Source organism: Rhinopithecus bieti, unplaced genomic scaffold (assembly GCF_001698545.2).
Source record: "Rhinopithecus bieti isolate Rb0 unplaced genomic scaffold, ASM169854v2 scaffold_18466, whole genome shotgun sequence".
Classification (NCBI taxonomy): domain Eukaryota; kingdom Metazoa; phylum Chordata; class Mammalia; order Primates; family Cercopithecidae; genus Rhinopithecus; species Rhinopithecus bieti.
The window spans coordinates 918,413-933,555 of NW_016809319.1; the positions used below are offsets into that span (position 1 = coordinate 918,413).

Sequence of the window (15,143 nt, forward strand, 5' to 3'; positions counted from 1 at the left end):
TTGAGATGGGGGTCTCACTGTGTTACCCAGGCTGGAGTGCAGTGGTGAGACCTTGGCTCACTGCAACCTGTCTCCCAGGCTCAAGCAATCCTCCCACCTCAGCCTCCTGAGTAGCTGGGACCGCAGGCCCATGCCACTACACCCACCAATTTTTTATAATTTTGGTTCAGACGGGTTTCTCCAGGTTGCCCAGGATGGTGTCGAACTCCAGAACTCGGGCAACCCACCTGTCTCAGCCTCCCAAAGTGCTGGGATTACAGGGATGAGCCACTGTGCCTGGCCTCCTCCTAGTTTTTCATACCTGAAGTAGAAAGCATCCTAACATCTACTAAAGACATTTTAACCAAAACAAAAACAAAAAACCCTCTTTACTCCCCATCTCCTAGCAAAATTCAAAACCCAAAGGTCTTCAAATGGAAAGCTTTGTTATGTTGCTTTCATTTCACCACTCCTACCAAGGATTCTGCACGTGGTTTTTGTATATCTGCAGAGCACACCAGATTTCTTTTGGCCCTAGGGCTGGAGCTGGTGGGAATCAGGCATTTTTGGAAGGAACACATTCTGTATAAACTTATTGGCCAGAACTTACTGCCCCAGTTTTTGAACTTGGATTTTGCAAGGCGGGGAGGCTGAATACTAGGGTAGTTCTCATCCAGAGCTTCTTTCCTTCTTAGTTCTCCAGGTTCCTGGGCTTGCCCAGGGAGGGTGCTGCAGAGAAGATGCAATGGTAGCTTCCAGGGTCACTCCAGGGTCCCAGGTGAGCTGGAGCTCCTCTCCCTCCCCAGCACCCTATACCTTTCACTATTGTTGGGCTCCGCATTAGGTTCCTCCCTCCCCGGTCCTACCCCACCCCTATCCTAGATCTATATGGATTTGAGTTTTCTCATCTATCCCAAAGTTGCCTATTATTGTCTACCTTCATTTTGGTGCCTACCTAAGAGGATTTTCCTGTTTCACAATAACCTTGGAATGTTATTTGTGCTTCTCAGATCTTTCCTACTACATTTCTTAGGTCAGCCTCTTCCTCAACGTGATTTTTCTTCTTCAACAAGGGCAGTTCCGCAAAAGCAAACTGAAGGTTTTGTTGGGATGGTCATTCTGTTTTGCTTTTTAAAATATAATAAGCTGTGCTGTTGGTGAGGGATATAAAGGCCTGGCCCTTGCCCTCAGAGAACTTATACCTGAAAGGTCAGATAAGGCATAGTCTCTTAAAGTTATTTATATTACAATATGAACAATCTTTTCTCAACCTAGATTTCAATTTACTATGCAGCCTTGCATGTCCTGCTTGAAGATCTCAGTGTTTGAGGCTCTGTAGTATCCTTTTTTCCCCTATTTTTTCTCCCTTCAGTCCTAGATTTCATTGTATTTTTAAAACTATTAATGTAAATGAACCTCTACCCTCACTTTGCCAAAGCATACTGCAAATCTTTTGAAAATTTTCGACATAGTTCCATTCCTTTTGCTGCACTGACCCTTGTTTTCCAAACCTTTTCACTTTCTGGACTGTTTCGATATTTATTGAAAGTACTTATTCTAAAATGTGTGTAATATTTCTTTCATTTGGCAGGTGTTTTTGGTAAAGACGTTATTAGAGATAAAGCTAAATCGGTGTAGGTGTGCCACACTTGCTCTTTAAAGGTGATGTTCATTCTTTGCTTTGGGAGTAATTTTAGGCAAGAGGAGCTAGTTAGGACTACCTATATTGTTTTAGGGGTTGCTGAAAATGGAAGATGTGGCTCTGACCCTCTCTCCTGGGTGGACACAGCTGGATTCATCTCAGGTGAACATCTACAGAGATGAAAAGCAGGAGAACCATAGCAACCTGGTCTCCCTTGGTAAGACTGAGACACTAATTTGTCTTAAGATTGCTTGGCATTCTTTTGTGTATTAGAACCTATTGGGCTGTTAGAAGCTGTTGAGTCCCCATTATGTCTGGATTCAGAATCACCATCCCTGAAAGCCTGTTACTGACTACTAGCTTCTTACTCCTTCTGACCTTGCTTTCTCCTCTGCCATGCCAGTGTTCTAGTTAGGATAAGTGGGGTGAAATTGACACAACTCCTAGTACAGGTCTGGCTCATAGGAGATGCTCAGTAAATGTTGATGTCCTCTTGTTCCTATCCCTGACTGAAGAGGAAAGCTGGGGGGCCTCTTCAGGAAATGAGCCATGGATTCAAAATGTGAGAGCCAGAAGCAACCTTAGACATCAACTGCAGACCCTGACCTTAGGGTTGAGGGTACAGAGGCGTAAATTACCTCAATTGTTTGAAATTTCATAGCTTGTTGGTGGCATAGTGGGGACTCTAACTCAGAACTCCTAGTGCCAGTGCCAGCTCTGTTTGAGAACTTTGCCTCTGCCTGGGGCACAGTTAGAGACGACGGCCCATGTCATTGATCCATCACCAATTTCTAGTCTTTGCTTTTGCCATTTCTTGCAGATGCTTCAGAAATCCTTCCACTTGCCCTGTTACTATCACCCTCTGCTCAGCCCTTTCAAAATCTAATCCTAGGTGCATGGCCCTGCCTTACTATTCTTAGAGCTTAGAACCACCACATATGTCCCCTGCATAGTCCTGGGTCCTCACCACTTTCCCTCCATTCCCAGTTTGAACCCTTCCAGTGGCCCCATTCTCATTCTTAGGTCTCCCTCCTCCCCAGCACCCCTGTTCTCCCCTTTTATTCCCATCCTTATTCTAGCACTTAAATCCTCATCCTGGGCATATATAGACTTCTGTAATTCTTGCTTCCCTGGTACTCATCACAGAGCTTTCCGCCCATGGCAGGGCATAACCCACAGTTGCTGGCCATTTGTTGTTTCAGGTGGTGAAATACAGACTGAGAGCAGGGACTTGCCTCCAGTCAAGAAACTTTCAAAAAAGGAGCATGGGAAGATATGCCACCTGAGGGAAGACATTCCCCAGAATCCTACATGTGCAGAAGCTGGTGAACAGGAGGGCAGGTTACAAAGAAAGCAGAAAAATGCTGTAGGGAGTAAGCGACATTATTGCCATGAATGTGGAAAGAGTTTTGCTCAAAGTTCAGGCCTGACTAAACACAGGAGAATCCACACTGGCGAGAAACCATATGAATGTGAAGACTGTGGGAAGACCTTCATTGGGAGCTCTGCCCTTGTCATTCATCAGAGAGTTCACACTGGTGAGAAACCATATGAGTGTGAAGAATGTGGTAAGGTCTTCAGTCACAGCTCAAATCTTATCAAACACCAGAGAACCCACACTGGGGAGAAGCCCTATGAGTGTGATGACTGTGGGAAGACCTTCAGTCAGAGCTGCAGCCTCCTTGAACATCACAAAATTCATACTGGGGAGAAGCCATACCAGTGCAATATGTGTGGCAAAACCTTTAGGCGGAATTCACATCTCCTGAGACATCAGAGGATTCATGGTGATAAAAATGTTCAGAATCCTGAGCATGGGGAGTCCTGGGAAAGTCAGGGTAGGACGGAAAGCCAGTGGGAAAATATTGAGGCTCCCATGTCTTATAAATGTAATGAGTGTGAGAGAAGTTTCACCCGGAATAGAAGTCTTATTGAACATCAAAAAATCCACACTGGTGAGAAACCCTATCAGTGTGATACATGTGGAAAAGGTTTCACTCGAACTTCATACCTTGTTCAACATCAGAGAAGCCATGTAGGGAAAAAAATTATTTCACAGTGACCCACAGTATTCATGCCAAGATTGGTGCTCATTTGTCACTGAACTGAAGCCACCTTGGAGCCCTTAATGGTTACAGAAGTTGTGGACCAGGGCTTTAGTTACCACTATACATCATTGGGTATGGGAAAATGTAGTCTGGCTGAGATGATGAGTTATCTTCTACATTCTAGAAAGTAATTGGAAGAAGAAGTCATTTGATAGGAGGCCATGGGAGAGTGGTCTGGAAGTTGTAGGACCTAAAATAGTTTGTTCTCACCCAGTGGATTTAAATGGCCTTCTGGACTTGTTAATTGCCCTCAGCTAGCACTTTAGGACATCTGGTTGGATGGCTCTGATCTGGGGGGGCTGCTGCTCTGACCATTCATTTTGCCTCTAATGAATCTTTCACAAATTGGTCAGATCGATGAGGTCTTTTACTCTTCATTGTGCCTTGCATGATAGGTGCTAATAAACATCTATTAAATGTACCAGTAAAATGGCTTTTGTAGCTCCAAAAATTTGATGTTGTCTGTATTTCTGAGAAATTTCTAACTTATGCCATTTTTGTTTATGTATTCTTCTCTGAGGTTCTAGATTCTGGGTCAGTCTAGTGTATTTGTTGCCATGTACATACTGTTTTCAGAATTGAGGTGGGGGAATCCATATTTCTCTACCATGATAGTACAGATGACAAGAATGCCTTAAACAGCTTCTTTATCATTAAGACATTGTGAGATTGCTCCATCCATAGAACTCCACTGTTTAGTCAATGTTAATTATGTTAGTTTACATTAATTTTGCTATGCTTTAGGGGGAATCTTTCACATTCAGGTAAATAAAAATCAACCTATCAATTTAGATCAAAATGATTATTATGAATTTTGAAGACATTCTGTAAGACTTACCATCTTGTTTCTTACCTTTTAGTTATCTTGGGCCTAACCAAGTGCTAAGACGTCATCTGTGTCCCTCTTCCCCAGTTTATAGCTGACTGTTTATCAAGGCTTATGCCAGCTAAGCTTAAACTTTCTCCAGGTCCGAAGATTCATACCAAATATTTATAATTATTATTCATGGTTTCAAAACTGCCCTGTCAATTGTGGACAGGAAGATCAGGTTAGAGGCAGCCTACAAGGAGAGAAACTCACGTCTTGAGTGGTAGGAGAAAATGTATCTGTTCAGGCTGGGTGCCATGGCTTACACCTGTAATCCCAGCACTTTTGGAGGCTGAGGTGGGCAGATCACATGAAGTCAGAAGTTTGAGACCAGCCTGGCCAAGATGGTGAAATCCCATCTCTTCAAAAAATACAAAAATTAGCCAGGCTTGATGACACATGCCTGTAATCCCTGCTATTTGGGAGGCCAAGGTAGGAGAATTGCTTGAACCTGGGAGATTGAAGTTACAGTGAGCCGAGATGGTGCCACTGCACTCCAGCCTGGGTTTCAGAGTGAGACTCTGTCTCAAAAAGAAAATGTGTCTGTTCAGAAGCACATTGGGAATCCTAAGTATCTGATGAAAAGGATTTTACAATATCCAAAGTGTTGATATGTGATGTCAAGGCTCAATGCTGTGAGTTATTCACAAGAAATAAGAATTTTTTGATATCTTCTGTTTTCACCCAAATCACCTGTGTGCTTAAAGACTGATTTCTGAAGTGCTCAAGTGCCTATTACCATCTTCCAGCATTGCCAGATTTTCATGAATGGATTCTGCTTCTGATGAATTACCTGACCATGTTTTATTCAGTCACCAGCATAGTGTTCTTATCTATTCTCAAATACCCTTTCTGGATTTCTGCTCTGAAATACCACAGGCTGACCAGACACTTTCAAAACCATAAAGCTCTCCCTTTATTAGTTCCCTACAATCTTTTATTGCCTTCATTATCTCCTTCTTTTCAGTCTAATTTAAAACTTCTTTAGCATTCCAAAGTTCTGTAGACTTTCTCCACTCAATCTTTTCTAGCCTTTTAATTTCTTTAAAATCAGCTTTATTTATGTTATTTCCACAAAGCTAGCCATTTCCTTTTCTCCTTTAATTTTTACTTTTCCTAAATATTTGCTAATAGCTCTGATTTTACACTCAAACTCATTACAGACAACTCTATTCACTTTTCTGTGGTATTTGTTTCTGATGTTACATGAAGAGATACATGTGAAAGCTTTTTACAAACCAGAAAGTATTATATGAATATAACCTCCTGAGATTAACTAAGGACCACTGTGCCTCCTTTCACTCCTGCGCCTCCAAGCCTAAAAGTCTTCTCTGTAGAGGAGGAAAATAATTGTTGAAAAGTACTTTTCAGTGTCTGCTATGCTAGACAAGGGAAGAAATAAAGCCTCTATTTGTGTGTGTGTGTATATACACACTTGGGTTTAGGCCTTACAATCAGGTTGGTAAGACTTACACACAAATAAGGCAGTGCAATGATAAATGCCTTATGAGTGGTAAACTGAGGCTTATAGAAATTCAGAGAAGGAAAAGGATACTTTCAGCTGTGCAAGCTGTTATTATTATGTGGACAGCTTTACATGTTAGAAAACTGAATGGACTCACAACAACTTTGTCTAATTGAGTAAATAAAGCAAATTTTAAGAGATAGGGACATTGTAGGGGCCTTCAGTGCCAGAGCAAAAAGTTTAAATTTTATTCAGTAAGCACTAGGGAGTCATGATATTTCATAATCGAAATATTATCTAGGAAACTTTATCTGGTGTATTATATAATATCAAGTAAAAATTATTTTGCTTACAGTCTTTAAGATACTCCACTTTTGTATAAAACAGAGGTATGTGTTTATAAATAGCTGAATTATAAAATGGGTTTATCTGTAGCCTATTGAAAAGGATGGCCAAAAAAGTTATTTTCCAATGAAATCAGATCCAGTAAAATAAACTATTTAGTTAAGATATAAGCAGTATATAAAGCATAATAAAATGTCACTTTTCATATTTTCTTAAATTGTTTTTAGGAATTTTAGTGGTAACTAGTCTGCCATTCTATTTCATTTCTGTAACTGAAGCAGTGCAGAAATCCTCTATTTTCTTTTTTCTCCCTTTGCTTGAATAGTAACTGTTATAGCATTTTTTTCTACTTCGATAGAATGAATGGTTACAATGAAAAAAGCTTTGGATGAATGGCACTCTTGGATTTGTTCTTAATTTTGGCAAAGATGTATATAATTCTGCAAAAGACTTTCTCTGCCTCTTCCTTTAGTGAAAAAAAAAAAAAAAAAGTAGGAGTGACAACTTATTTCACAGGATTCTGAGGATCTGCTTATACAAATAAGAAGTGCTATGTAAAAACTCTGAAAATGTTGCTAATTGGTAGAGAAGTTGAGATTGAACACTTTGTTAATGGAAACCTCCATATAAAGGTATTATAATTATTTAATAATAAAGACTATATTTTAAAAATGTCCTGTAACTATTTGACAGTATTGGTCTTCTTATCTTCGAATAATTTCCCAAACCTATATGGTACCATTTCCTCAATTTATTCATAAGAACTTTAACCACTAAGTAAATTCAATTTATCTACTTTTCTCTAAATACCTGTTTTAGTCCATTTTTTGTTTTTCCTCATGATAGTCAAAATTGGGTCTGATAGATTCAAATAAGGAAGCTTTATTTTTCAGTCAGCTTTGTGTAAGTAGTTTCTCTTTTGTACATTTCAAAGGGAGTTGCTATGACAGAAATTTTTTGGGATGAATATTTTCCATGACTACTTTCTTGTGAACTTTTTTTTTTTATATGTATCATGTTCCCTTATTATAGAAATATCCTTTCATTGTTGTGTTGTATTTACCCAGATTTCTTACTTAGTTTCTGGCATTTGCGGTCCCCTTCTATTTACAATGTCAACCTATGACCCTGGAATTTGAATGCAGTAAGATTTCCTGCACTCCTTTCTGAATTAATGGTTGAACATTGGAGTATATTCCTGCCTGTTTTGTGTATGTTGTTGAATTGGAAGATTACCCAAAATCCTCTGCACATTTTTTCAAATTCCTGTTTTTATTGCCATTTCTAAGGTTGGTACTGCAAGGTTTTCAGGGATCTAGGAAAGCAATCCTAATGTAACTTATTTGTATACAAGTAATAAACCATATGATTATTCCTTTCCTCTCAATGAATTCTTAAGTAAGACAATGGACTGCATAATTTCCAAACTGTCAGAAAATAACTATCATTTCAGGTATTAACTAAAGCATTAAAACCTTTAACAATTTTCTCCCTTTTTTTCTCTCCCACCAGTTCTGCCCATAAGCATTGGGAGCCTGGGAAATGGAGTTTGTAGCCTTACAGACCCACTTATAGCACAGGGTATACAAGGCCTGCTGAGGGGCTGAGAGATACGAGGGACACATGAGATATATGAGATATATGACTGGCTTTTCATTGTAACCTCAGCACCTAAAAGAGTTCCTCTTAGATCAGTGAATGTGGAAATTGGCTGACTCAACTTTTTCTTTTGTATTATTTAAGTACATCAAGATTCCTTGACAGCCAAAGTATTTGCATATCTGCTTCCAGAAATACTAGGCTTTCCCTATTTCTAAACAAGTTATGTATTCCTAACCATTCATTCAACAACCCCCAATTGCTTATGTCATGTCTATGCTCAGGCACTAAGGAAATAAAGATGAACAAGATGTTGTCTTTGCTTTGGAAAAGCTTGAGAGCTACTCTCTATTTTTACCTGCTAGGTTTTGATTTGTAGCTCCCTTTTTTTTTTTTTTTTTTGATGTAGTCTCGCTGTGTCACCCAGGATGGAGTGCAGTGGCCGGATCTCAGCTCACTGCAAGCTCCGCCTTCCGGGTTCACGCCATTCTCCTGCCTCAGCCTCCGGAGTAGCTGGGACTACAGGCGCCACCACCTCGCCCGGCTAGTTTTTTGTATTTTAGTAGAGACGGGGTTTCACCATGTTAGCCAGGATGGTCTCGATCTCCTGACCTCGTGATCCGCCCGTCTCAGCCTCCCAAAGTGCTGGGATTACAGGCTTGAGCCACCGCGCCCGGCCTGTAGCTCACTTTTAAGGTAGATTGAGAAGCTGATCATTTCTCACCACCTCCACTGCTACCATACTGGTCTGAGCCACTCTTGCTCTCCCATGATTATTACTATGGAAGCCTACAAATAAGTCCCCCCTACAGTTTCTTCTCAATGTATCAGTCAGAATAACCCTTTTTAAATCCCTGCATAATCTAAATTGGATCACACACATCATTCTTCCACTCAAAACCCTGCAGTGGTTTCCATTTTCACCAAAATTAACAGCCCAAGCCCTTACAGAAGTGGGCAAGGCTCTTCACAGTCTGGCTTCACATTACCTCTCTGACCTCAGCGTTTTTTTTTTTTTTTTTTTTTTTTTGAGGGGGGGTCTCACTCTGTTGCAATTTACCTATATAACAAACCTGTGCATGTACCCCTGAACCTAAAATAAAAGTCTAAAAAGAAGTACTTAAAGTGTTGAAGAATACAACTGTCAACCTGAGCAGACTGAGTTAATGAGGGCTCTCTAACTTGATGCAGACACATGGAAACTACCATTCAGGGGTAAGGGTTAAATAAAAACATGTTAACACAAAGCCTGAGAGAATTTGCAGTTGCTATACAAACCACTGAAACATGTGCTTCAGTGAGAAGAAAAACGAATCTTCAAGAAAGCCCCAGTGAGTAAAACCAATTTATTAAAATGTATACATGGAAACCTAGTTAATCGTTGATGATAAAAATCCAGTAATAACAACAACGATAATAACAATGATCACTTTCGGTAAACGAAAGCTTAAAAACAAGAAGAAATAAAGTATTAATAACATTATATAATATTGGAGGGGGTTGATAGGAGGCATTCCAAGTTTTGTATAATATGGAGAAGGGTGGGGAAAGAGATTAGTTTCATAATCTCACAAGCTAGGTGGGTATATGGACACTTTATGCTCATGTGTAAACGTATGGTTTTCAAACATGTAAATGGGGGAAAAGAAGAAAATATAAATTAATCAACACAAGACAGGAACTAACAAAAAATCAAAGAAAGATCATGAAAAATAGAATGACAAAATCAGGTGGTGGAAATAAATCAATAATCATAAAAATATCTATGGATGAAAGGGATTCATAGTTAAAAGATAAGATTTGGACATAAAATATTGTAAAAGGATATTAAAATCAATTTAAAAAACATACTGCTTAGGAATGCATATATATGCAATAAAATTTTATATAAAAAAGGAAAGCAAGAAATGATAAAATTGGGATTCAGGATGATGTTCCCTCAATTGGAAGAAGTCAGGTGGCTGAAATAAGGAGTACCAAATGATTAGATATATATGTGGTTTTCAAGGTCTTTTGTTTTGAATGGCAGGTTAAAGAGTGCTAATTTAATTATTTAAAATAACTACTTAAATTAAGAAAGTAATAATCAAAAGCATGCCATTCATGGGCTGACATGGTTTGGGTCTGTGTCCCCATGAAATTTCATGTCAAATTGTAATCCCCAATATCGGCAGCAAGTCCTAGTGAGAGGTGACTGGATCATGAGGGTGGGTTTCTCATGAATGGTTTAGCACCATCCTCCCTGGTTCTGTCCTTGCAATAGTGAATTCTCGTGAGACTGGGCTGTTTAAAAGTGTGTGGCATCTTCCCCCTCTCTTTCTTACATCTGCTCTGGCTATGTGACATGCCCACTCCCTTTTTGCCTTTCGCCACAAGTGTAAGCTTCCTGAGGCCTCCCCAGAAGCCAAGCAGAGCCAGCATCATGCTTCCTGTACAGGATACAGAACCATGAGCCAAGTAAGCCTCTTTTCTTTATAAATTACCTAGTCTCGGGTATTTCTTTAGAGCAATAGACTAATACATGGACCAATGATATCAGTGTGTTATGAATCACATAAAGGAATATGAATAATACAATTCTGTGCACTTGATGTCCAAAGGAAATAATTTTTTTTTAAATGCAAAGGGATGAGAAAGAGAGACGAGACTAATAATCTCTAAAAGATTTTGGCCTAGTTACATTAATATCAGACCACACAAGCATTGTTAGCGATAAAAACATCATGATTAAAGGAATAATTCCTCAAGATTTATTTGCATGTCAAGAAGACATGCAATTCCTGAACTTCTATATACCTCAACTCATAACCTTAGAATATGCAAAGCAAAATTGACATCATACAAGGAGAAACTGACAAGTCTTTTCCCCACAGCAAAGTATTAACAAACCTCTCCTAATAATCAATAGATCAGGCCAGGTGGGGTGGCTCACACCTGTAATCCCAGCACTTTGGGAGGCCGAGGCAGGTGGATCACTTGAGGCCAAGAGTTCAAGACCAACCTGGCCAACATGATGAAACCCCAATTCTACTAAAAAATACAAAAATTAGCCAGGCATGGTAGCAAAGGCCTGTATTCCCAGTCACTCAGGAGGCTGAGGTTGCAGTGAGCTGAGATCATGCCACTGCATTCCAGCCTGGGTGACAGAGCAAGTTTCTGTCCCCCCACCAAAAAAAAAAAAAAAAATCAGAGGGCAAACAAAACTTAGGCTATAGAAAATTTGAATAGTTAACAAACTCGAAAAACTGATATTTTAACAACAGAAAATCTGTTAATTCACATTAAGATCAAAGGAGGAAACACTATACCATCATTTTAACATATGCAGAAACATTATTTGATAAAATTCAACACTCATTTGTGAGAAAGACTTTTAGTAAATGAGGACTAAATGGGAATGTTCTTAATATTATGGAGGATAATTATCAGAAACTCACAACAAATATGATATGAATGATGAATCCATTCAAAATCAGGAATAAAATGACTATTAGTATGATTTCTACCCAACATTGTCCAAGAGAGATTGGCCACTGCATCAAGACAAGAAAGGGAAATAAGCAAGGGAAGAAATAAAACTCTCCTTATTCACAACAATGTTATTTTTAAAACTCAATGTTAGTTCTCAAACAGAGCTAAAGAAACAATTGAGGGAGATGTTTTGAGAGCAGAATAGAGGTAGTGAGGCGGGGTGGGAAGAGCAGGGAAGGAAAGAAGTTAGGATCAAAGAACATTTAGATGGATTAGTTGAGAGACTGTTGCAGAACAAATGGAATTTACATATGATTAAATGATTAGGTTGGGTAGAGACATATATAAAAAATGGAGAATTTCATTCAATACAGAAACCTTTACTTTTTAATATTAATTTACTTTTAAAACCCATGTGAGTACAGTCTGTAATACACTTTAAAAAAAAATGAGGCAAAAGAAAAGTCTCACAAAACTTCAACTTAAAACTCTCTCACCAGTATGTCAGATACTCCTTTTACCTTGGCATATTATATGCAAATTTGGTAATACCTCCTTCTATTTGTTTGATGCAGCATTTCTTAGATTGCATTGTCCTTTCATATAGTCATGTGCCACATAACGTTTCAGTCACCTAGTGACATTGTAGCTATCTTAACAGCTTAGCGCAATGCATTATTCATGTGTTTGTAGTGATGGTGTCAACAAATATTTAAAAAATAAATTTAGTGTAGTCAAAGTGTACAATGTTTATAAAGTCTATAGTAGTATAATGTCTTCACATTCACTCTTCACTCACTCACTGACTCATCCTGAGCAACTTCCAGTCCTACAGACTGCATTCATGGTGTCCTATACAGGTATACCGTTTTATCTTTCATACTGCATTTTTACTACATTTTTCTATATTTAGATAAACAAATACAGCATTGTGCTACAAGTGTCTGCTGTATTCAACACAGTAGCATGCTGTACAGGTTTGCAGCCTAGGGGCAACAGACTATACCACCTACCCTACGTGCATAGTAGGGTATATCATCTAGGTTGTGTAAGTACATTCTATGATGCTTGCACAGTGACAAAAATCATACAACAGCGCATTTCTCAAGATGTATTCCTGTCATTTATAGGACTGTAATTGCTAGCTGCTGTTTTTCAAAAACAATCCTACAAATAGGAGGATAAATGAAGAAACTGGGGCCTGAGAGGTTAAGTGTGGTGATGGATGCCAGTGGTATCCTGCCCAGGTCCCCTTTTCCAAGTCAGTACACCCATTCTCCATTTGCCAGGAAGGTCAGTGCACCCATTCCCTGATTATCAGGAGCACTGGCTGCTACTGGCTCATAGTCTTCACCTTCTCTGAAGAATTGTCCTTGGAAAAGGGAGATAATCTATTATCTCCAGGAAGTCCTCAATCCACAAGGCACTGATTGAGGTACAAAAAGCTGGCCCCTTGCCTCAAGGGTAAGGTTTGTTCCAAAGATCCTTCTTCCAAATTAGACTAAACTAGACTTAAGCTCAGACCACATCTTGCTCAGCCCATTTCCTCTTCCATATCTTGCTTCCCTCTCTGCCTTGCAGCTTTTTTTCTGCAGCTTATTTTGCCTCAATAAATTTCCTAGACTTGAATCCATGCCTAGGCTCCGCTTCTAGGAAACCCAACCCAGGTGACTTATCCAAAGTCCAAACTCTAGAACTGATTAGGCATGGACTCCATCTCAGGAGTCCCAACTCCTGGTCCACTCCTTTTTTTTTTAACTATACCATGTGGTATTAAGACATAACAAAAAAAAAAGAGAAGAGACTACTTTAACATTTAAATTTTTGAATTTTAACTCACTCAAGACGATTAATGTCATCATTAATAAGTAATTCCCATACCATTTGTTGGGTATAGGAAGGTATTATATTTAACATTTCTGTCAGATGATCATGGAGTTTATCCTTTAAACCTACTATGACACAAAAATTCTTCTTAGGCTTCCCTACAATGTGTAAAACTTTTTCCTGATGCAAAAGGAGAAATGAGTATCTTAGTTTAAGCTGATATTTTGTGGCGTTTTTAGGTGATGCTAAGTATTAGGTAATTTATTTTCCCTCTGATGGGAAAGTGTTGCTAAGGGTTTTGACTTAAAAATCCAACTTCCTTGGGTACTCATTCAGTGGAGAAACAAGAAAAAAGAAACATTTACAACTTGCTCTCTCTCTGAAGTCTGCTACCTGAGAGATTCCTCTGTACGATAAAACTTCATCTCCACAATCCTTTCTCTTAGCCTAAACATTCCTTTCCATTAATCCCAGGTCTTCGGATAAACTCAACCAATCGTCAACCAGAAAATGTTTAAATTTACCTATAGCCTGGAAGCCCATGCTTTGAGTTATCCCGCCTTTCTGAACCAAACCAATCTATTTCTTAAATGTATTTGATTGATGTTTCATGCCTCCCTAAAATATATAAAACCAAGCTGTACCCTGACCACCTTGGGCACATGTTCTCAGGACCCCCTTGAGGGCTGTGTCACAGGCCATGGTCACTCGCATTTGGCTCAGAATAAGTCTCTTCAAATATTTTAGAGAGTTTGACTCTTTTCATCAACAAGTTCATGGGGTTCACTATGCTATTCCACTTCTGTTTGAATCTTATGTAAAAAACTTAAATAACACAATCCCCAATTCAAGAGTTGGCTGCTATGCAAAACATTTAGGAGTTACTGAAAACAGTGCAAAACTCAACTGTGTATGGACTCATCCTAAGCAAATTGCATTTTTCCTTTTCCATCTGTCAGGAAACCTCTGAACATTTAAATCAAATAGATGAAAGGACAGAGATGGGGTTGCAGCCTTAGTAATCATAAAAGGGAGTAAGGGAGAGCAGGCAAAGAGCCTTGGAAAACCTCAAGCCTCAAGTCTTTAGTCCTAAGAAGGGGAGATTCCTCTTCTCCATGAGTAAACTTCACTGAGAAAGAGTCTCCTCTGGAGCAGAACACCTAAAGCTACGTAAGTCTTCTCCGGTTTTTTAAAAAATTTTCTTCCTTTTTACATTTTCTGATGGAGGCAGCATAATTGAATTTTTTTTTGAGACAAGGTTTCTGGGTTTTTGTTTTGTTTTGTTTTGAGACAGGGTCTCTCTCTGTGGCCAGGCTGGAGTGCAGTGGCATGATCACTGCCATCTCGAACTCCTGGGTTCAAGTGATCCTGTCACTTCAGCCTCCTATCTGGGGACTACAGGCACATACCACCACACCCAGCTAATTTAAAATGTTTTTTTGTAGAAACAGGGTCTCACTATGTTGCACAGACTGGTCTCAAACTCCTGGCCTCAAGCAATACTGCTGCCTTGGCCTCTGAAAGCTCTGGGATTATAGGCTTGTACCACCACGCCTGGCATACAATCGATTTTCTTAAAAATCTATACAGGGAAGAAATTTTTTTTCTCTAGACCTAAGCAAAGCAAACAGAAGAGAAAGACTGAGGACATTTCAGACAGTAGCTAGCATCTTATCTGGATTAATCCAGTTCTCTGATGTGGCCTGGTACTCAGGATACAGATGACTTTCTAACACTGAAGTTGTGATAGAAAAACTCTGAGGGAGTTCCAGGTGACTAAAATGTAGAAATCTGATATCAGTATGAAGCATGACATCGTAAAGAAATTAAGATTTGGAG

At 39.2% G+C, this 15,143-nt stretch overlaps 1 protein-coding gene across 2 annotated transcripts in view; it reads left to right on the forward strand.

Moving 5' to 3' along the window:
• The window catches only part of ZKSCAN4 (zinc finger with KRAB and SCAN domains 4), an 11,002-nt gene extending 3,921 nt beyond the window's left edge, over nt 1-7,081 (forward strand). The window contains exons 3-5 of one of the 2 annotated variants that reach the window (XM_017889162.1): nt 675-757; nt 1,715-1,838; nt 2,824-7,081. In XM_017889162.1, coding sequence (XP_017744651.1) covers nt 675-757; nt 1,715-1,838; nt 2,824-3,683 — 1,067 coding nt within the window. In that variant the 3' untranslated portion in view covers nt 3,684-7,081. The remainder of the gene's footprint in view (nt 1-674; nt 758-1,714; nt 1,839-2,823) is intronic. The other variant, XM_017889164.1, reaches the window with a different exon arrangement.
• Nucleotides 7,082-15,143: the final 8,062 nt, after the last annotated feature.